Source organism: Lissotriton helveticus, chromosome 2_1, assembly GCF_964261635.1.
Source record: "Lissotriton helveticus chromosome 2_1, aLisHel1.1, whole genome shotgun sequence".
Classification (NCBI taxonomy): domain Eukaryota; kingdom Metazoa; phylum Chordata; class Amphibia; order Caudata; family Salamandridae; genus Lissotriton; species Lissotriton helveticus.
The window spans coordinates 869,296,935-869,321,222 of record NC_136059.1 but is presented as its reverse complement, the minus strand read 5'-3'; the positions used below and the strand labels follow the sequence as shown (position 1 = coordinate 869,321,222).

General features: G+C 45.1%; 1 protein-coding gene across 3 annotated transcripts in view; it reads right to left on the bottom strand.

Annotated features, from left to right (window-relative positions):
- The window catches only part of GRAMD2B (GRAM domain containing 2B), a 609,764-nt gene that overhangs the window by 135,407 nt on the left and 450,069 nt on the right, over positions 1-24,288 (bottom strand). For all 3 annotated transcript variants that reach the window (XM_078675589.1, XM_078675590.1, XM_078675591.1), the window contains exon 3: positions 11,118-11,184. In XM_078675589.1, coding sequence (XP_078531715.1) covers positions 11,118-11,184 — 67 coding nt within the window. The remainder of the gene's footprint in view (positions 1-11,117; positions 11,185-24,288) is intronic.

The following is a 24,288-nucleotide window of genomic DNA, read 5'->3' as shown; positions in this document are numbered from 1 at the left end:
AAGAGAATCTCAGAGAGGAATGACTTCCCCTCAAAGAAGAGAGCATAGGGCCAGGATGAGAGCTGTTAATCTCCAAATAGAGAGAGAGGAATTAGCCCTGGCCCAAGCTAGACTTGCTTTTGCAAGAGAGCAGAAGTTGAGTGGGGAGACTCCCACTGGTGGCAGCATTATCCCAAAGGATAAAGACAGGTCCTATGAACATAGAAACCTGAGTAAAATTGTGCCCCCCTACAGAGATGGGGATGACATCCACAAATGGATAACTGCTCTTGAGAGGGCTTCCATGGTACAGCAGGTTCCTCAAGATCAGTGGGCAGCAATCTTGTGGCTCTACTTTTCTGAAAAAAGGGAGAGATAAGCTCCTTACAGTTAGACCTGGGGATGCTAAAAGCTACACTGTCTTGAAGAGTGCTCTTATTGAGGGGTTTGGCCTAACCACTGAGCAATACAGGTTGTTGTTCAGAGACACCCCAAAAGCACAGACTCAAGACTGGACTGATTTTGTTGATTGTGCCACTAAGGCTCTGGAGGGTTGGTTGCAGGGAAGTAAAGTTTCAGACTATACAGGATTGTACAATCTTATAATGAGAGAGCAGATCCTTAATAACTGTACAAACCAGCTGTTGCATCAACACCTTGTAGACTCTGATCTGACCTCTCCCCAAGAATTGGGAAAGAAGGCAGACAAATGGGTCAGAACAAGGGTTAAGCAGAAACCCCAGAACCAAGGAGGTGATCAGATGAAAGCAGACCAGAAGGGTGGAGACAAGAAAGAAAAAGACCAGAAGTCTTCTACAGGCCCCCAAAATAGTAATAAGGAGGGTGGTTCCCAGAATGGTAACAAGAAAAAGAAGAATGATGGCCCAAAGAAACCTTGGTGTAAAGCTTGTAAGTCCACTTCTCATTGGGGAAGTGAATGCACTAAGAAATCCAGTTCCTGCCACTGCAGCCCCTAAGGCAACTGCACCCCCTAGTACAGTCAGCAGTGGTAGTGCACAACCCAAGGGGATAGTAGGGTTAACCCTGGGATCGGAGATGGAGTCTGGCTTAGTCAGAATCCCTACTCAGGCAATTCTGATCTGTGAGGGGGACATAGCTATGTCCTCTACTATAAGTCCTAGTAACCTGGGCAAGTACAGGCAGACACCTTTAATCAATGAGAAACTGGCTCAGGCCTACAGGGACACTTGTGCCAGTGTCACTATGGTGACACCTAACTTTGTGGACCCTGAACAGATTACCTAGGTGAGAATTACCTAGTGACCAACGCTAGCAATCCCACTACTACACGTAGTGTGGCTGTTGTTAATTTCTCCTGGGGAGGGGTAACTGGCCTCAAGAAAGTTGTTGTTAGTGCAGACCTCCCAGTTGACTGTTTGTTGGGCAATGATCTGGAGGAATCCTTATGGTCAGAAGTGGAGTACAGGACTCATGCAGAAATGCTAGGGATTTCAGCCCATGTCCTTGCTGTAACCAGGTCCCAGGCCAAGAAGTGCCTACCTGAACCTGTGGTGGATCTTGAAACTATAGACCAACCACAACCCAAGAGAAAGAGCAAGAGGGTCAAGGCAGTGCATTCCCACTTGCCCCAGGTTGAGGATCAGACCTCACAGGAGGCTGGTTCTGTGATCGAAGAGGAGACTGTCCCAGAAGAGCTTGAACCTGATCAGGTTGAGTTTCTTGGGACAGGGGGACCCTCAAGGGCAGATCTGGGGCAGGCTCAATTAACTTGCCCTTCTCTTGAACCCCTCAGACAGCAAGCTGCTGCTGAGGCTGCTGGGAATGCTCAAGGTACCCATAGAGTGTATAGAGTGTATTGGGATGATGGGCTCCTTTATTCAGAGGCTAGAGACCCCAAGCCTGGCACAACCAGGAGGTTGGTTATACCTCTGCAATTTAGGGGCTTCCTTCTAACCTTGGCCCATGATATTCCCCTTGCAGGACACTTAGGCCAGACTTGGGACAGGCTTGTCCCTCACTTTCACTGGCCTCACATGTCAGAAGATACCAAGGAGTTTTGTGGCTCCTGTGTCACCTGCCAAGCCAGTGGCAAATCAGGTGGCACCACAAAGGCCCCCCTTATACCTCTGCCTGTGGTGGGGGTGCCCTTTGAGAGAGTTGGGATTGACATTGTTGGACCAATGGATCCCCAAACAGCATCTGGGCACAGATTTATCCTGGTGGTAGTGGATCATGCCACCAGGTACCCAGAGGCAATTCCCCTGAGGACCACAACAGCTCCTGTTGTGGCAAGGGCCTTACTTGGAGTTTTCTCCAGAGTGGGCTTTCCAAAGGAGGTACTTTCAGACAGAGGTACCAACTTCATGTCTGGATACTTGAAAGCAATGTGGAAAGAGTGTGGTGTGAACTATAAGTTCACCACACCCTATCATCCTCAGTGCAATGGGCTGGTGGAGAGATTCAACAAGACCCTAAAGGGAATGATAAAAGGATTACCTGAAAAGCTCAGGCGTAGATGGGATATCCTTTTACCCTGCTTACTCTTTGCTTACAGAGAGGTCCCACAGAAGGGGGTTGGCTACAGCCCTTTTGAACTTTTGTTTGGCCACCCTGTGAGGGGTCCATTGTGTCTTGTGAAGGAAGGATGGGAGTTACCTCTCAAAAAGCCTAAACTTGATATTGTGGACTATGTACTTGGTCTCCACTCCAGGATGGCGGAGTACATGGAGAAAGCATCCAAAAACCTGGAGGCCAGCCAAGAATTACAGAACGCTTGGCATGACCAAAAGGCTGTTCTGACGGAGTACCAGCCAGGGCAGAAGGTGTGGGTGTTGGAGCCAGTGGCCCCAGCAGCTCTCCAGGACAAATGGTCTGGACCCTACACCATACTGGAAAAGAAGGGAGAGGTCACCTACTTGGTGGACCTTGAAACCCCTAGGAGCCCCCACAGGGTGCTCCATGTGAACAGGTTGAAAGCATTTGACGACAGGGAAAGCATGGGTTTACTCATGGCTACAGATGGGGATCAGGAGGAAGAGTGAGACCCTCTCCCAGACCTGCTTTCCCAAAACCCTGATGATGGCTCAGTGGAAGGAGTAGCCTTGGCAGGCAGCCTCACTGACCAGCAACAGATGGACTGCAGACAGGTTTTGCAAGCCCACAGACACATGTTTTCACTTACACCCAGTCAAACTAACTGGTGCACCCATAAGGTGGACACTGGTGACAGTCTGCCTGTGAAGAATAAAATCTACAGGCAACCTGACCATGTCAGGGATTGTATAAAGGCTGAGGTGCAGAAAATGTTAGACCTTGGAGTGATTGAGCCATCAGGGAGCCCCTGGGCCAGCCCAGTAGTCCTTGTGCCAAAACCTCATACCAAAGATGGAAAGAGAGAAATGAGATTTTGTGTGGACTATAGAGGTCTCAATGCTGTCACTAGGACAGATGCTCATCCCATTCCAAGGGCAGATGAGCTCATTGATAAGTTGGCTTCTGCCACACATCTGAGCACATTTGATTTGACAGCTGGCTATTGGCAAATCAGGTTAGCTGAGGAGTCTAAGGCCAAAACAGCATTCTCTACCCCCCGTGGACATTATCAGTTTGTGGTGATGCCCTTTGGTTTGAAGAATGCACCTGCCACCTTCCAAAGGTTGGTGAATCAAGTCCTTTCTGGGTTGGATGACTTTTGCGCAGCATATCTAGTTGATATTGCTGTCTTTAGCTCTACCTGGGAGGATCACCTGTTCCACCTGAAGAAGGTTCTAGAGGCCCTGCAAAAGGCAGGCCTGACTATCAAGGCTACCAAGTGCCAGATAGGGCAGAGCAAGGTTGTGTACTTGGGCCACCTAGTAGGTGGAGGCCAAGTTCAACCATTGGAGAGCAAGATCCAGGCCACACAGGACTGGGCTCCTCCAACTACCCAGACACAAGTCAGAGCCTTCTTGGGCCTGACTGGGTATTACAGGAAATTTGTAAAGAACTATGGGTCCATTGTGACACCATTGAATGATCTGACATCCAAGAAGATGCCCAAAAAGGTTCAGTGGACAGTTCGCGGTCAAAGGGCATTTGATGACCTGAAGAAGGCCATGTGCTCTGCACCAATCCTTAAGAGTCCTGACTACTCCAAACAGTTCATTGTTCAGACAGATGCTTCTGAGTTGGGGGTGGGAGCTGTGCTTTCACAACTTAATGTAGATGGTCAAGACCAGCCCATTGCTTTCATTAGCAGACGGCTGACCCCTAGAGAGAAACGTTGGTCAGCCATTGAGAGGGAGGCCTTTGCTGTAGTTTGGGCCCTGAAGAAGTTGAGGCCATACTTGTTTGTTACTCACTTCCTAATTCAGACAGACCATAAGCCCCTCTTGTGGCTCAATCAGATGAAGGGTGAAAACCCCAAACTACTCAGGTGGTCCATTTCCCTACAGGAGATGGACTTTACAGTGGAGCACCGCCCAGGGACTGACCATGGTAATGCAGATGGTCTCTCCAGGTACTTCCACTTAGAACATGAAGACTTATCTGGTCAAGGTTAAGTTTAATGTCCCTGCGTTTGGGGGGGTGGGGGGTTGTGTAGGAGAGTAGGGTCTGCTATCCTATGGTCACCCCAAATTTTTGCTTCACTGGTTTTCGACTTAATGTGGCTGTGGGTCTGCTAATCAGACCCACAGCCTGCTGTTCTCTCTCTAAATTCACAGACATGTACTATAGGTACGCAACCAATTTGGTACTGGACACCTTGTCAGCCCCTATCCAGTGCACACTAGGTGCCAAGGGCATAGGTGCATCCAAGGCCTACCAGGGGCTGCAGCATATCTTTTGCCACCCCTGGCTGGTACTTAAATCGACACAACTGTCTGTTCCCACAGCTGGGGCAAGGTGGTGTACTCACCCCTTGCTTAGATGTAGTAGACCTATGTCTAAACCTATATCTGGACACATCTATACCTATAAGTCACTCCTATGGCAGGCCTTTACAGTCCTGGAGGCAGAGTGCTTGGTTTTATGTGAGATGGTGCTCTAGCATGAGCTGAGCCTGACTGCAGTGTTGGGACCAATTCCTTAATGCTGTTCCAGTGATACTGCCATACCATATACTCTTAAGTGCATTATAATCCTAGCGGTTATTGGAACTTTGGTTTGGCTTTATCAAAACATGTCGTGTTTGGTGTCATACACTTTGGAATACTATCCCCTCACCAGTCCTGGTGATGAGGATAGCATTCCCCCCTTCTAGAGGGAGAAGGGATGTTACTTTACTGAAAACGCGGTTAATCCTAACCAGAGCCCCAGCATCACAAAATGGACGCTGCTGCCACAGACACATGTCTGGCCTCCTGCTGCTGACCGAAACTTGGCAGAGGACGCCTGGACAAAGGGTTTCCTGTCACGGGGAGGTGTCACACCACCCCAGACAGGAGATAGTGGATTGTAGCAGGGAGGGTTGAAAAAAACTAGACACTGCCTGGGGCGCACAAGGTGTCCCTGGGCAGATTCCAGTCAAACCGGTTCTGGGGCCATCCAGCCCCAGTTCTGGCACGAAGCTGGACAAAGGGAAAGGGGTGTAACCACCCCCTTCTCAGGTCTCACCCATAGGAGGGACCCAGCAGGTAATCCAGCCCCTTGATTTGATTTGACTTAAAAGTAGGAGCTGTGCAGATGCACATCAGATTATCCTGATTGAAACTCACGAAATGAAACTCTGGACCCTTCGACATCCCACTCGACGTGGAAGATTGAAGAATCTCCCTTGTGGTCAAGGAGTGACCACCCTGTGCAAACACGCACCATCCAGCACCTCGACGTTTGCTTTGTTGCAGTTCCCGCCGGAATTCGATCGACAAGACCCAGCGTGTTCGATCGACAAGACCCAGCGTGCCTGCCTTCTAACAGCCCGATCCACAGTCCATGCAGAGCTGAGACCCGTGGAGGCGACCTGAAGCGTGGGGCCGGCCATCTTGGAAAAACTACGAAGCGCTGACCGAGCAGCATCCGAGGCTCCCTCGAAGCTGTGCATTGGAGTCTGAGAAGCTCCAGCCCCGAGCAGCTTGTGCACCGAAGCTCACCCCTCCACACTCGACGAGTGCTGCGTGGGGCCCTGTTGCATTTACCTGCTCGACGCGTTGGTCCGGTCGCTTGCCCGTTGGCTAGTGGCCCCAGTACCGACGAACCTTTGAATTTGCTCAGCTAGTCTGGTTGCTCCAGACTGGCCCTCGCTCCCCTGAAAAGGAGCACCCGCTCAGACCTTGCTGGTCCGAGTATTAAGCCATCTTCGAATACTGCGTGGGTTGCATTTGCCAAGGCCTGTTGACTCCGATTTTGAAGCCGACACCGCCGACAGCGAGAGCCTTCGTGGGACAGCTCGTGATTCACTCCAGGACATCCTCGGTGCCCCAGAGACCACGTGGCAGCGGAGACAAGCTTCACGACATCGACCTGATTGCGCCCGACATTGCCTGGTTCCTTCCTGGTCACTGGCTAGTGACCCAGACTCTGTCCCCTCTGCTTTCAGGTACTCTGCAACTTCGATCCACCCTTGGATCGCACCGGACACTTCTCTTCTGGACGCCGGCAGCATCTTCATCTCCAGGCACCCTAGATCTTCGTGACGAAACCCGACACATCTTTGCACCTGTGCACCCGCTTCCTGTGGGTGAGGTAACTCTTGAAAACCGGTGCTCCTGTAGTGGTTTAGACCTCTAGTGTCTAAGTCTAAAGTTTTGTCCTTCTAGTCCAGTCGGAAGGCTCTTAAAACTGTAACTCGATAACTTTTACGCACCATTGAATTTGCATTGGTGCATGCTTGTGCTTTAGGCACTGCACCCGAATCCCGCGGGCTACTCCCGTCCTAACTGCTGTTAATCCAGTGTAGTCCAAGCGATTCCCAAGGCCCTAGGCCTTACCCCCGATCGATTAGTGATTGTTATACCACTTTTTTGATATATGGTTTGAGTGGCCACCGGCCTCATCCATAACTGTGCAACTTGTATATGTTATACTGTGCTTTTATTTAAACGCTTGTGCTTCATTGCTCATAAAGAGTAGTGGGGATTATTCTAAGAATAAATACATACATTTTGATAATATATAACTTGTGTGGTGTCCTTTCATTTGATATTACAGGATTGCATATGGTAAAACAGCTGGCTTCACATGTCCTCTTGAGTTAAGCCTTTAGGCTGCTTAGTCCATGCTACCCCTAGGATAGCTTGTCTTTAAGGTTGACTTACAACCACCACCATAAGGGATTGTTTGGACTGATATAAGGTGCCCCCAGAATTGGAGACATCATACATCAGGCCAACTTCTCACATACCACTTTTAGAAAGTAGGTATTTTCTTGCCTAACTATCCAAGCCTGCCTCCTCTAGGTTGTGTATTCCTTGTCTGGTTTTTGAGTGACAGGGGCTGGGGGGCTCCAGGAGACAGGGTGAGTCAGCACAGGGCTGAATAGACCTATCTGCATGTAGAGTGGTGGGAGTAGTTGCACCTGGGCCTGAATAAGGCTGTGCATGCCTTCCACAATGCTGGCTCCACCTCCTGTGGGGTGTCTTTTGACCCTGGCCCACACTGTCAAAGGCAAGGAGTCCTGTAAACAAAGTGCTCAAGGACTGCACAGAACTAGTGTGGACTAGGCACAGACACTCTCGCCTTCAGAGACCAAGGGTTTTGGTGTATAAAAGGAGGGACCCAGACCCCAGAACTTTAGATCACTTCTGGGAATCAAGACAACCCATTGCTGAGGAGAGGAACTGTGGAACTGAAGGAAAAGACTGCCCCTAAGCTGGGTGTTGTTGGGGTTGGCCTGCAGTGGTTGCTTCATTGCCAAAGAAAGGAGAAAAGGACCGAGTGTGCTTTCATCATCTTGAGGAAAATCTCCAAGGGCTTGAACTTGAACTTTCCTCCTGCCTGAAGTCTCAGGGATACAAGACTTCACCCCTTCTGCTTACCTGCATCTAGAACTGCAGTTTTAACTGCTGCAGAAGGAAATTGCAACACCGACGCCGGCGAGCGACGCCGTCTTTTGCACTGAAGCCGTGAGCGCTGCTCCGACTTGCACCGTAGACCCGACGCCAGCCGCCATGCCACATCGACGCTAGCGAGCGCAACCATAACCTGCCCGAAGCCATGAGCGCTGCTCCGACTAGTGCCGTGGTCCAGACGCCTGCTGCTGGGCTGCATTGACTCCGAAGCGTACAACGACATCGCGGAGCCGATCCTCGACGTGGGTGACAGAGAATCCATCAACAGCACAACATCGTAAGGAACCGTGGTTTTGGCGCCATTGTGACATCACCTCCCTGACGCAGTAAGGAACGGTCATCTCACCTCCCCTGCGCTGCAGTAAGGAACTGAGTCTACACCTCCCCTGGGGTCGTAAGGAACCGACGCTGTGCAGCACCAACAAACCCGCACTTTCTCGAAGCCGTGAGCGGTCAGTTTTTCATCTCTTTTCCAAGGTACGGTTCTTTGGGGGACTGTTTGACTCTGGGCTGGACGCTGCGCACCTCGCGGTCGGCGCCGTACTTTGGCATTTCTCGTGTCACAACGTCGTGATAACTCACATTGGAGTTATTGATTGCTAGAGACTGATTTTAAGTGAACCACCTATTTTTAAGTCTTTTTTTGAGTACAGTGTTGTGGATTTTTTGTTGTTTAGTCTTGTGTTAAGTCTATATAAAAATACTTATTTTTATAATACAACCTGTGTGGTGTCCATCTGTAGTGTTGTCACTATTACTGTATGTGTTCACAAATGCTTTACACACTGCCTCAGGAGATAAGCCAGCCTACTCGTGCCAAGCTACCAAGGGGGTGAGCAGGTGTTATTTTAGGAGTATAGGCCCTTACCGTGACTAGACGCATGGGTACCTATTTGGTAAATGGTACCCACCTCTGCCAACTAGAGACCCCCAAATCTAACATGGACAAAGTCATTTACAAAGCGTTCTGCAATAGACAATCGTACAAACCAGATTCTTGTATATTGGAATGCAGTAGCTGCAACCCAGATATTTCAATATTCTACGTAGTGGTTTCTTTAATGGGAACTAGCCCCAACTATAATGCTGCAACAACAAAAGGAGGGAACAAGGAATCTCACACAGTATGGATTTTATGTAAGGTCCCCACTGAGATAGTGGCAATAGATGCCCTACAAAAACTACTTTTCAAGTTTGTGTGGGGAAAAGGAGCTCCATCCCTTTTCAGCCCTTTTAGGGAATATCCTACATTTTTTAAAACATGACAGGATCAAGATAGGCATAACCGAATTAAGGCTGTAGAAGGAGAAAGCGCTAGTGGAAAACTTGGTACTTTCTCAGATTCCTATATCTGAAAAGGCCTTGCCTCCGAATCAGATCTCTTTGACATGTTGAAGATGCTCCTTTGACACAAAGTAGGGAATTTATCTTTCAAGGTACAAAGACATAATTCGACAATGCTTTATACCAGATATTGAGCTAGATGGTCTCCAACGTTAGGGCATCAGCTACACTTGCTATGACTTTGAAATTTCAAATATCCTGTAAGGGTAGAACAAGAATGATCTTGCATCTGGCTTCTCTCTACCAACCTGGAAGGTGTGTTGTATGTCTTGAAGCTTATGAATACATGGGTAGTGAGCTGAACTTTCGCTGGTCAAGTTGCTTGCAAATTTCAATTAAAAAGGAAACATGGGGCAGTTTCATCACCCACCTTGGTTCAATAGGCAGCTGTAAGATGCAAGAAAGTCAGATCGATAAGTATTTATTTGGGGAACGATACCTTGGTGTGCCATTACTGCTAATGCGTTTGAGGCTATTAGGAAGTTATTATATTTGTCAAGACATTTTTCTTAAGAGCTCCATTTTAAACCCATTGATGTAGTGAGAGGTGGATAAATTGAGAACTTCCAAACTAGCAAAATACTCCCCATAGTCTGGCACCACTGATGAAAGGTTTTCATACTAGTGATTGTTAAGATGTAGAGACTAGCATTATCCCACTCTGGGACTGTTCATGAAAGTCAACACCTGTGGGTGGCATATTTTGTTACATATTCTCATCTGAAGATGTACTGATGTGAGATGGCGATTTAAATATCTAGTTTAAAAGTATTGTTGAATGAGCCATTCCTAATTCCCCTTCCTTTTAATTTTTTTAATTTATAAAATCGGAGTCTGAACCTGGAGAAGCCTTTGAATCAAAGACGAGCCACCCAGGGTGAAACTGATGAAAGTGTCTAGGTAATGATTACTGGGTAGATTTGGTCCATATTCCGATTGCATAAACTGCAGATTTAATGAAGAATGACAGAAAATGAAGTACCAGGTTACTGTTTCCTTGCTGCTGAGTGTTCAGAGTAAAGAAAGAAAATACTCTCCAGGTGTCTTTACTAGAATTTAGACTTTCTTAAAACGCTAGTAAAGAAAATTACTTTCTAAATAAAAAATCTCACTCTAGGACATGCACTGTGGGGTGAATAGCTGGCAGTGTTGACTGAATCAACTTAAGCTGAGCCCTACATTTTTAACTCGAAATGGTTCGCCCACAGATGACGCATTCAAGCAAGCTAGGTGCACCTGGCTATTCAGAGCCCATTACTATATCACCATTTAGGTGGAGCCAGGTCAAAATCCCAACCCCACAGTTCATGCAGAGAATGCAAGTAACTGTGAGCAAATCAACAGCATCTTCCTTGAAGCACAAGGACTGTGGCTTAAAAAAGGAAGCACTTGTTATGGGATACTGGTGACTGTCTACGTGTAACAAATATTAGAGCCAAAAATAGCTGGTTACCACCCATTCAGGAGGAATGCAAGTCTATTGGTGGATGCAAATGATCTTTCATCTGAATTTATAGCCAGTCGCTGATTTACCCAAGTCATAACAAGCCTAGCACATCAGATGGAGTCCCCCTTGGAAAAATAAGATGTCAGGCAAAGACTACTACACCATCACATGAGAGGCTGCTCATCCTATATTTCGATGTGCGTCGTAGATGCTTCATTGATGTCAGTTGCGCTGTCCTTTGATATCTTAAAATCGTTTCCTAACGAAGGATACCACTTGCAAACACAAAACGAAATTGCAAACAATTTTAAAATCAATTATGCCAGAAGAAAGCCATCCATTGTTTTTGTAAAATTCACAAGGCAGAACCATCATACCTGGATGAGCCCAGATTTTTTCGTCTCAGGTTTTGTTGAATTTAAGATGTCTGGTGACGCTGGTGATCTGGAAAGTAATTTCACAAGCTGTTAATTATTTAATTCAATTTCTTAGTTAAAACTGTGAAGAAGAATCTTTGATACTTTCATTTTCACTGACAGTTGCAAACTTTTTACTATTCTGATAGATGGCGCTCATTAATGTCCCCACTCTCACTGCCTCTTTGTGTAAGATTGATTTTGCTGTCAAAGGCCTGCAATTCGTTAGTGCAGTTTCTTTGGCAGCATGTAATACCTGCGCTATACAACAAATCTGACATTAAAGCTCAGGTCTCCATCTGCAGCTTAGAATACAAGGGCATTCACCTTGGGAACCTACTATTGCTTTCATCACACTACACCTGGCATGCTGTACTTTCGACTGACAATGACATGCAGTGGATACAAGCAGCCAACCTTTAAACAAGCACGGTACTGTGCATTTAGAACACACCAGGTAGACTTACAGACGCTGCCAACCAACAATGTACCCAGATACAAAAGGATGCATTTCATGCGTTAGTTCATATGGCTGGTTAAAACTGCATTTTGTTCTAGTAAAGGTTATATTTTTGAACCATTATTTTCAGTAGGTTGCCTCTGAAACACAGTAATACATTGTAATCAAATTGGCAGAACAGCAAGTAGGCAAGTAGGCTTCTATCATATCAAAAGGCTTCAAAACAATGTCAAAACCAATAGTTTCTGATTTTCTATGGTGAATTAGAAAAGTATACCAGACTTGTACTGAAGTAATATATATTTGTATTAAAGGGATCTAACAAAGCATGTACATAGCAACAAGAAATAGTACATGTTATTGAAGGCACATGGTAACATCAAGTGGCGTGAACTTTAAGGCTCATTTGAATTCTGGTGAAGAGAAGGAAGGACGTCCCACAAGTGAGGGCCATGCAGATGAAACATCTGAACTTTGAACAGGCACATGCAGGCTTAAGCATAGTTAGGCAGTATCTGTTGGCTGAGCGTAAAGGGGGATATAAAGAGTGGCGAGTGACTCATTAGAAAGGGGCTGCTTTTTAGGTCGAGCAGAGTAGTCTGCTCGAGACCTATTGCTGCCCGTATTTGGGAATGTAGACACGAGAGGGGCACGAACGCAGATTTCACCTCGTGGGCGCGCACGGCGCCGTGCCCCTCTCGTGCCTCATATTCCCATGCGCAAATGCACTCACACAGCCACACTCACGCATGCGCACATACACAGCCACACGCATACACAGGCACACACACACACTGCATACACACACACACCCCCCTTAAACAGACCCACGCGCACACAGACAGACACACGCACAGACACACGCGCGTACCCCCCTCCCTCCCTCCACTCACCGGGCTCTTTCCGTGTGTCCCTCGGCAGCCAGCATTCAGCGTGCAGGGTTCCAGGACGTTCTCCTGGCAGTTCCTTCCTGTGTCTTTGCAGGCCCCGCCCACGTCCCACCGAAGGCTGCCTGACTTCCGCTAGCTCTTTGCCGACTAGTAAGGAGACGTGATGACGCGATGTTTTATTTGTGGCGGTGCTGGTGCTCATTGGCAGGTAATTTGGGTTCTATTGTGTATGTTGTCAGTAGGGCAGAAGCATATACTATGGAGGGTGTTGCAGTTTGTTTGGTATATACTGTGAGCGTAGCATTTAGTTTTAATGTGGTATGATGTTCGAATGAAAGTTGGTTGAGCAGTCTTCTGTTTGGGCCGGTAAAGCAATGCCACCAGCGTAGTTTATGTACAGTGTTCTTCTAGTGTAGGGGTGAAGGTCTTGTAACAGCAGTGGACGATTGGCTACCCTCCTCCTCTTTGACTTTTTCCTCGCCAGTTTTAAGTTTTCCTCTCTGTGCTCCACCGTCACCAGCTCCTTATTTTTTTTTTGTTGCACCTGTCAGACGCGAGGTTCTCGTGGCCAGGAATATTCCCAGTGTTACTCCCCATAAACAGTGTGTTAACTACCCTCTCCCCTGAAGCTGTGATGTGTGCGTGCCTGGATAGATCTTTGCCAGTTAGACGTTTCATGCATAAAGGTTCAGAATATTAATGCTCTATTGAGTCTGTGTGCGCGATGAGTGCATATCTTCAGATGCTAAATCGGGCACAAACAGCCAGCATTGCCGAGCCGCTGACAGGCTGCAGACTTTCTTCCCTGAAAACCTCCCTCCGGCTCTAGGATCGACACATTCCACCCCATAACCCATAGTTGTGTTTTTCCCCTCTTTCCCAATTACCCTCCCCCCCGCAAATCACACACTGCTTTACACCACAGTACGAGGTCACGCCTACAAACTTCCACATCATGCCTCCCAGGGTGTCTGAAGCACTTCGATGCCATCAAACAAGCGCTGCTCTGACTGCACTCCTGTTACTTACAGCACTACGAAATACAGACTCTGTGGCACACACTATAATTATTATTCAACTAGAAATGCACGGGCTGAGTGAGCCACATTGACATGCAAGGGAGTTTGTTTACAGATGCAGAGAAGAGCGCGGTGGAGAGGGGTGCTTCATCAGTTCCATCTTTTCTTTCTCACTGTCAGTCTCTCTCTCCCCTTTGTCCCGCTTTCTCCATTGTCCTCCTCATAAGTTTCTCACTCGTCCTCCCCCCTTCAGCCCAGCATCCACCCTCTCTCTTCCTTTTGTTTTCACCCCTCCTCATAATATCAATACATCTAAGTCACGTAAATACAACACATATTGCATTACAAATGCTATAGGTGGCACATTTGCGAAAGTTAAAACTATTGGCATTGTAAATGACAAAGCTATTCATTTCGCTATTTTCAAAACCAACACATACATAAAATATTTGTCATTTACAATACCAATAGCTCAACCTTTCCTAATGCGAGACCTATTGCATTGCAAATGCTTGTTTTAAATCCGGTTTTATTTGGCTGCTTGCCAATCAACTTTTTGTTGCTGTAGACTGGTGGATGACTGGTGGAGAGCGCAGAATATTGTGCTTGCATTAAAAGGGTTAATTCTGTACAGCGAAAAGAATACATATGGAAGGGGGTCCCACAAATAGATTCTTTCAGTAACTAAGGTTTCTCAATGTCCACATGCTCGTTGGGAACTTAATTTCGAAGACATGATTCTGGTGGATGTTTTGCATGCACCTGGAATCTAGTCATAGTGGATGTGGGCATAACAAACGACTCCAATCACATACTGAGATGAAGTATAATTCTTCAGTTCCTGGCATACGAGAAAGATGACCGGGTTAGTTAAAGGAAGACTGACAGAGACGAGGATTTTAGATGAAGAGGTTATCTGTAAATTTACAAAAGAATGGTGGTTGAGTAACTGCCAGGAAACTATCAGTGAGCCTCAGATCTTTGTTTAGAGCAGGCCAAAAAGGTGGTGAGAAGAAAAACAAATGTATAGTACGCATGTAAATAGTGTGAGAAAAGCAAGCAGTAGACGATGTTGCCAAAGGAGATGTTATAGAAGGAGAGGCGTTGTTGGTGAACAGGGCTCAAAAGATTACATGCATATTGCTCAACTGATCCATGTTTCTTTGCATTCTGTAATTTTACTAATGTTTATACCACTATATTGTCAGGGCTCTTATCACAGAATGGCAAAATGGAAAAATCTGGACTGGATGAGCTACTGGAACATGGGATCTAAAAACCGGAGAGCGGGAGCCCCACGCCACAGGGAAGGTTGACTCAGCTGTGACATCTAGAGAGTAGAGAGGCGAAAGCATTTAAGCATTTGACTGGTAGGAGCCGCATCATCGGCACCGCGCCAAGCCAAGCAGCGCTTAAAACCGGGGGCAAGGGCGATGGGGTCGTCCCTCCCTCCCCCCTCTGAAAGGGCACCTTGACCTGCCCTATGATCTATTTTGGCAGGTACTGTACCGTGGCCATACCGCGGCCTTAATTTTGTGACTCTGTGCCTTTGTCTGCGGTGTGTAGATCTTACTTTTAACAATGAGCAAAAACAAGGGGGTTTCGGGGGTTACAGAAACGTTGGACGCTTTCATTATAAGGGCTGAATCCTTACTTACGAGATCCAACTCACGAAGAGGAGGTTATCTTTGGATCCGTCCTCCTTACAAAGGCGCTCATCATTAGGCATTGCTGCTTCAACTGCCCCCCAAACCTGTTTGTCGCCCTCTCCACAGGGTACGCTGCAGGCCCCTCTCGACCATGACTTTAACCCGAGGGTCTCCATAAAGGATACCTTCAGCGGCCTCAATGAGCCCAGCATAGCTTTAAGGACTCGGACCTCTAAACTTCATTGTGAAGGTACGACAAGAGAGTTACCTGCGAAGCATAAACGGGGTATAGGTACAGGTGCGTATAAATCAAAAGCACTAAAGGAGCCCCATCGTACCCTCCCTCCATCGATCCAAACAAGTTCTATTGGCATACAGACTGATGATATTGTGCTCCCTACGTCAAGCATTGTTTCAGAAGCTGCGGTTACCAAGGGCAGTCAGCCTCTTTTGGATAGCGTTTTAACCCAGTTTAAGGACCTTACTGACACTAAATTTGCCCAATTGTATGGGTGCTTAGAAGGTACGGACATGGTCCTAAACAATATGAACAATTTGAATGGTCAAAATGTGCCCTCTCATGTTACTGGTTGCTCATGGGGAGGGTCTGGTCTTGGATAATTTCTATGTATCAATTAAAGCTCCCCTAGAGAAATTGCTGGCCAGGGTACCTGATATAGAGGAAGCATTAAAAAAGAGTTGAAAGCATAGGCTCAGTTAATCACTTGCAAAATTTTCCAAAACCCACACCCACACTGAATACTGGCAGTTCATCTCATGCCCCATCTCATGCCCCTCAGGCTAACACTCTTCAAACACAAGACAGGGCACTTGAAGGCAACAAGAATACCACCGACATAAAATATACTGGAGCCGTAATACACAATAAAGCTAGACGTCCTCTCAAGTTGCCAAGGCCTTGTGCAGCCCCTACGGCTAGGGAGAACATGGAAGAGGTGGGATTGTCATGTATTCCTATAGGTTCTGAATCGATCCCCCTATTCCTGACCCTATTCTGGTTAAACTAACTATCAAGTTAACTAACAGTCAGCCCATGAGGCAAGAAAAGCCCCCATGATGCAGATACTGTTATCTGACGCAGTCACACTACGGCACAGGAACGTGTTATCTGATTAGGTCATAACGCTTGAGATCTAATTAGACAAGCAACATTCCTCCAGCCCCTGATAAGGCATACGACGTTCTCATAACAAATCAAACCTATGACAACCTGGAAAATCCATGCGGCCATTGTTTTGATTTCACAGAGAACTTCAGTAAAAGAATGTGCTAACGAGCAAGTCGTATGACATCTTTATTGACGTATCTATGTCCATCCTTACGTCAATCTCGGCACCTTTAAGGTATAAATATTGCCGATCTTGCCCTATGCAAACACACGCGTGGTGACGAGACGGAGCAGCCATACTTGCCGAAGCCGAGAGCAGAAGCAGACCCCGCTGGCAGCAGCCCCGCCTTCCTGACGCGCTGAGAGACGCGCTGCTATCTCAAGCCGAGAGACCCAGCACCGGCGCTTCTGGGCAGCCCTCGCAGGCAGCCTGGAATATCGAGAGCAGAGAAAGAGATACCATTCCTCATTCATCCTAAATTCCAGGTACAGAACTGAATAACCCCTCACAGAGAATTCTTTAGTTATTCACTTGGCAAAAACAAACTTAACTTAAACTGTAACTTTCTATTCCCGCCCACGCATTAGACTTAGGTCAGGTACACGGGGTAGGTGTATTTAGAAACACCAGTTGAGTACGTTTAGTCAAATGTATATGTGTATGTAAATATATTTTAATCATTTTAAACATCATATGGCTCAGAAACCATATCAATGTTTTTACAGTATTATTTTATACTATTGCTTTTAATGTATGCACTTTACTTAACTATAAGTATTGCAATAATATCGATCCATTTCTCTTGTACGAGAAAAGAGACTGATCAATAAATAACACCTTTTTATTGAACACGCCCGTCTCTTCCTTTTCTCTACAATCTGATGAGACTAAGAATGCACGTACTGACTGAGTAAAATAATTGCCTTGTGCTCACACGACTCTTGAGATTGACTCTTGATTAGGGGAGAGCAAAGTTGTCATGTTCTATGGTTGTCAGAAACTAAATCCCTTCTTGTCTAATCAGGGGAGTTAATTCTTTCCTGAACATTCGAGAAAGTTTCTAGCGAACTCTGAGCTATGCTGGCAAACCCAAAACTTAAGTCTAGTATCGACAGTAGTAGACCTAGTTAACGTCTGGCCTAGGCCTTTACTGCTGTAGGTACTATTCCAATGCGCAGAGCCTATTGGGAAAATAGGAGCTACACTACATGGCGCCCAACGCGTTTGGAAAGGGCGATAAAACTAACGTAAGACATTTAGAGTAACTCAGTCGTGCTTTCTCACTCAGACCCCTTTTCCCAAATTCTCCAAAGACGTCTGGAGTGGGTGAAAGGTAATATCCTCCAAAACCTCGCAGGAGGGAACTCCTATGTATGGTTCTTGGTACAGTCAACGTTGAAGGATACACTGTTCCAAAATATTGTGCATCTAATCTCTGTTCCATAAGAAACCTGATCTGCAAACAAACAAAATAACCATCCTGACAGTAAAATGTCAGAAAGTGATGAAGAAAGAGAGGCAGTTAGATTAGCAGCTGAAATAGTAGCAGCAGATACTGCACTAAAGGATGCAGACGCGGATATAATACTCATTCCGGTCAGCAAAAGGAAATCTATAACCTTAAAACTTATAGAAAATGGACTGACACCTAGAGGTGGCACAGTCATATTCGTAATTGAGGCACACGAATATCGGCAGACAGAGGTATACTATTCATGGATACATTTTCCAGCAGCAAATGCTGTAACAAAGTACTTCCACTATTACAAAATAGAGGTTCCACCCGACATTTACACTCCTTTCGAGGAGGTGGAAGTACCACTCAAATTCCAAGAGCATTTGCTCTTATTTGATGGCGCCCTAATACATAATAATCACATCACCAGGCTCGGTCCTTTAGGTAGACCAGGAGCAACGTGGCCGGTCTTAGCCGGATACACACCACACCCAGACATCGAAGGAATGTCTACAGGTGAGCTGTTAATACAGCTAAAACAATTACTAAAAATTCATAGACAATTAGTTCAGTATGTAATGCGGACTTCAACAATTCAGCCAGCGATTAAACTACCACAGCTGACCCATCACCAAGGGAACACAAATAAAATCACACCACAGAACATCCAATCCTGCCTAGGTAAAGTTCCGGCTAAACGGGAACAAATACCATTCTGGTTGGCACAGAAAATCACCCAAATAGAGGCGGTGTTTCCTGACACCACCCCGCTAGAAAAACACAGGATTCTGACTATATGTCTCCCAATGGGAATCGCACCACACATAGAGGAATGTGACACTTGGGGTACAGTCTTTGCTTCAATCTACACAAAAACGCACGGTGTTCCATCCATTTCGGTAATACCAGATGTGCTAAAACAAATTCAAGATGAATACGGTCCAGAACCTGCTTTAACTCTTGGTATGAAATTACTGAAAGACTTCAAGCAGGTCTCGGCTATATTACTAGCCAATATAAAAGGTGAAGCAGCAAACGTGGCGATCCGCCAGAGGTTAAAAGAGACAGATATAGCAGACCAACCAGCTGAAATTGCCAGAATCATAGAAAAATCCTATGAAGAACTAGGTAGAGACAGTTTAGGTGGAATACCAGTAAAACCGCAACTGACTGAAAGTCCAGAAAAAATATTTTTTAATAATAATTCACCAAAAAAGAACTGGGATGGAAACAAACAATCCAATCCAAAAGAAAAGAAATTCCAGTCCCGAGGAAGGTCTCCTAGGCGAAGGGAGAAATCTCCGAACCAGAGACACAGGTCACCCCAGAGTGACCCCTCTGGGAAAAGATATAACCTTAGAAATAGGGATAATATTAAAAAACCTGATAGATATCAAGACATTGATACACGTCCCTCTCAATCTTTTCAGAATTCCTCGCAGAAATCGGAAAGAAGAGGACGATCAGAACAAAGAGAAGAGCACGCCAAGTCCAAAGACAAGGAACCTGCTCAGCTAAAAAAAGAAATTACAATTTCCAAAAAAGAAGGTAGCCAGTATCAAGGTAGTTAACAATGCCGAGAATACTGAGGACACAATTGAAAAACGGAGAGTGGGCTCAGACAATGCTAGACAGCGCAGCAGAAGTGAGCATAGCTCGCAAAGTCCTTATGAATCATCTGGAGACAGTGGAAACGAATGAATACCTTCAAGTGGAAACTGCAGACACCAGAGTTAGCAAGCCCCACAAGATATACGAGATAACATTACGTATAGAGGGAGATAAGACTAGGAAAATAAGGGGACTATTTTGGGATAACCTCTCCAAGGGTTATGACATCCTTCTAGCTGAAAAAGACTGGCCACCGGAGTTTGTCAGGGAGTGCCCTCATGGCGAAGAAGTAATTATGCCTGCCTTCTCGAATCATATCCCGATTCATAAAAAATATACACTTGCTAGAAAGTGGGCAGTGGCTCTAGCACCTGCTTTATATAAAAATCATGTAGGATGGGATGAGGACTCCCCTCCTCACAAAATCCAGTTAAAATCACAACCTACTGCACAAAGGCAGTACCCAATTAAGCAAGAAGCTAAAAAACAGGTAAATGAAATACTAGATCAGCTAGAATACCAGGGGGTGATTGAAACTTGCACCTCACAAATGAACAACCCTTTGTTTCCGGTCTCCAAACCAGACAATTCATATCGTCTAGTTTTGGATTACCGACACCTTAACACATGTTGCAAAACTTTTGCAGTGCAAAACTCACACAGTGCTGCACTAATGAATAACATAGTGCGCAAAAAATACAAAACAACCTTGGACATCTCCAATGGATTCTTTTGTCAAAACATAGCACCAGAGAGCAGATATTTAACTGCATTCTCAGTAAATGGCACTCAAAAGCAATTCTGTCGGTTAGCCCAGGGGTACAAGAATAGCCCGGGAGTATTCTCAGCGAGAGTAACAGAATTACTACAACTATATGATGATGAAGCATTATCTTATGTCGATGACATTTACTTAACAGATGATGACTTGGATACTCACTTGAAAAGAGTGAACACCATAATACTTGGGTTCGCTGCAGAGGGTTACAAATTCAACTTTAAAAAATCCAGAATTGCCCATCTGACAGTCCTGTTCTTAGGATATGAGTTATCAAGTGAAGGTAAAAGCCTGGCAGACAATTTCCTAGAGAAATGTGCCGTAATCCAAGCTCCTAAAACACTAAAAAACCTACAGTCAATTCTAGGCTTCCTAAATTTCGGAAGAACATACATTACAAATTACGCACAAAGGGTCAAACCCCTTTATGATCTAATTAAACCAGACTTTAAAAAATCCAATTGGACTCAAACACACACAGAAATTTTGAGATCCTTACAAACAGACATGCTAATTAAAACAAAATTAGAAACACGTGATAACACACGCAATCTTGTGATTCGAGTCATCCCAGGGAGATGCGGATTCACATACCTGACCTCTAATGAGGGAGAAAAGGTACCAATTGCATTCAAATCACACTTGTATACAGAAGCTGAACAGAAATTCAGTAATACAGAAAAAATCATTCGTGCAGTTCAAACCGCAATAGCTAGAGAAAAAGACATAGCTGACGGTAGACATATCACAGTCAGAACAGCAGAATCAGCCTTTGAGGCACTAACAACACCTTGTAATTTACCAACACCACCATTGAATCCAGAATGGATACAATGGGTGAATTCAATCACAACGGACAAAGTATACTACTACTTTGATCCAGAACTAGAAGAATTAAAAAATCTAAAATATGAAAAGACGTATCCTCTGCCAATCGACATTCTGCCTCTACAACATTACGCCTGTGTAATCTATACAGACGGACATGCTCAACCCTCCGTTTGGGGAGAACAAGCATACAACCCCACATGTGAGATTACAAAAGAAGTGTGGCGGGGAGGTAAACTAAGACCTCTATTAACAAAATCACACTCAGTAGAAACTAATTCAGAACTACAAACTGAAATAATAGCTTTGAAAATGGCGCTAGATAATGCGGATCGCGAATTCCCGACACTTATAGTGTCAGATTCATATTACTGCGTCAAAGCATATAACAAGGATTTGCAGACATGGATTCAGAACGGTTACAAAGATGACACAGATGCACCAATAAAGCAGAAACTGCTCTGGGAACAGGTAGCTCTTTTTAAAAAAGAACTACCAAAGACTCACGTGACACACTCACTGAGTCATCAGCGTGATGGCGTTCACGTTGTAGGGAATTCATTGGCTGAAGCAGCCGCAGCGGCAGCCACTAAACCGGCTCCCGTAGATCGAAAAAAGCGTACATTAAAATACATTGACGGTGAAACAATGCTGGCGGTGAAAACGTCATCAAAAGGCGACTGCTCAGCGTTACCGATCAACTATCCACTCAATTATACATACATAATCGATGCCAACTCCGTCCCTTTTGCTCGAATCCCTGGAGTGGGGGATAGAGTGATTCCAAACATGGACAGGAGAAGCTTGTTAATCGCAGACGCACACATGGGCGAGGGTCTCAGACACCTCAAACTGAAAGATTCTCTGGAAGAATTACAATCACGGTACTGGTGGCCAGGCATGAGCCTGCATTACACCATGTTTGTAAAAAACTGCCCAAACTGCAACAGAGATCGCAGTGGGGAGAGAAACAGTTTAATACCTCGTCGTATCAAGGCAGATAATATCACCAGTAAAAAGCAGGGCTTGTGATTAACATATACAGGCTAGTTTCCACTTATAATGTAGATCACCAGCACTTGGCTGACGTCCGGACTGTTATACAAAGATTTGCGAGTCTAAATGGCATATACGCTAAGAGCATGCTACGTTCGACCATTGTTTTCACTCAAGCCCTCCGGCCGGGGGGGAAACATGGCCTAATGAGCACAGCCCAGCGGGAATCTTCTCACTTCCTTCCTGAGGGTACTGGATGGTGTAAAGAAAAAACCAAGGCAGAAAGCAATCTATAATGGAAAGGATATTAGGTTCGGGAGCTGGGTGGGTCAAACATCTAATAAGTGTCCAACGTAGTCTAAATAACTTGCCAAGAAATTCTCTGAAGGGATTCAGTCCGTACGAATTATTATTTGGAACTAGAATGATAATCTCTGACCTTGATAGTCAGACTTCAGTGGTTAAAGAAAAAAGCTTTGATGTCAAAGACCGTTTGGCTATTTTGCAGGACTTAAACAAAACAAGAAAAGACCTGAGCAACATACAGTTGAAACAACAGCCAACAACCACTGAAGAATCACCACCTGTCCCAGCAAGACCTGTCTGGATTCCAAAAGTCGGGGATCTAGTCAGGGAGAAGATCGCGGTAAAGAAGGAATTTGGGCCTTCTTACAGAAAAGCAGTTCCTGTCTTGTCTGTCAACGGGACAAGATCAGTTGTACTACCGCCACTTGCTGGTAAAAAGGAGAACCGAGTTGTATCCATCGACCTGGTAAAACCACAACATGTGGCCGATAACAAACAGTAGGCCAAGTGGACTCCCAATAAGTAGCAGAACACCAAGGTTTGCTACCAGTACAGAGGTCCTAACAAAGAGGCTCATCACATTCGACACGCCTACAGAAGAACAACAAGGACTATGCAACAATGCAATAGAACTCAGACCTCTGACAACCCAAATAAAAACATTTAGCAGAGACACACCAATCTACAATGAAGTACCAAGTGACAATGCAAGAAACAAAAATCCTGAAGCAATTGGAACAATTGACAGAACTGCGTCCGGGTACTTCATCAACTTCGATGATTCCTCTGAAGGCTTCAGTGAATCAAAGACACAGCCATCATCAAAATCCTTTAAAGACAAAGCTAAGGAACTTTTGAAACAACTGATAGAAACATATCTGATTTCTCCATGGATTGAATTTTGGGTGGGTTTTGGTGCATTTATCCTCATACTTTGGCTCATCATGGTATTTACTTTGGGACGCTTCATTGAGGGAAAATATGCTAAAATGGACACAGCAAGTCAGAACATCAACTTGGTCCTCAAACCACACACATCTTCACACGTCGAGAAAAGAGAACTTTCTTCAGCCAACTTCACAGCCAATCCGATACCTGGTGGGGTAGCCTGGGACAACACTGACTATGAAATTTATGGTCCGGTCGAGATCCTGAAATACCCACACCAAATCAAGATCTCCTTGAGTGACTTTGCAAAACCAAACTCATTTGCTGATGATTGGGACTTCGAAAGCATTAACAACATGATGTCTGATCTAGTAATGTCTGCTAAATTTACAAAACATGATTATTTGCAAGGTTCTACAAATTATGATAGTATGTATTGCTATAACCACTATGGTAATCATTTTTTGCATAAATCTGCACAACCTAGAAATGTTTTAAATTATAATCAATGGGAACATTGTGCAACACCTCCAAAAGGGAGCTCAAGAACCGTTTATGACAAATATTCATATTTTTCAGGTTTTAACACAAGTAATGCTGAAACATTTTATTTTAAAATGTCAAACAAGACAGGGATAAAAACCATGATAACCAACACAAAATTGATATATTCAGATTCATTCTTCGAAAAAATGAATACCTTTGGATTTGATTATTGGGACAAAAATGTTGATTTGAAAAGTGTTTGGGGTACAAAAGATTGGCAAGTACAAGGTTTAGAAGCTTTGTTTAGAGCCTGCATGATCCCAGAACAAATGATATTTTTAAATGACACTGTTCAACAAACCACCTGTCTTGGCTTAGCCAAAATCAAAGATTTAAATAAACCGTCTATTCCAAAGCCAATAATGTTTAGCAATAACTCTGATACAGATGAAGAGATAGACGTAAACCATATATTAAACCAAAACAGAACACATCCTGATTGGAAACAATGGTTGATCTGGCCCACAGATACAAATACCTGTCAAGATAGATTCCTGAATAAAACACAGGGTTTCAAAATGACCAGGCCAGACCCTAGATATCCCCAAAGACATCACCCAGGGATAATAACAACC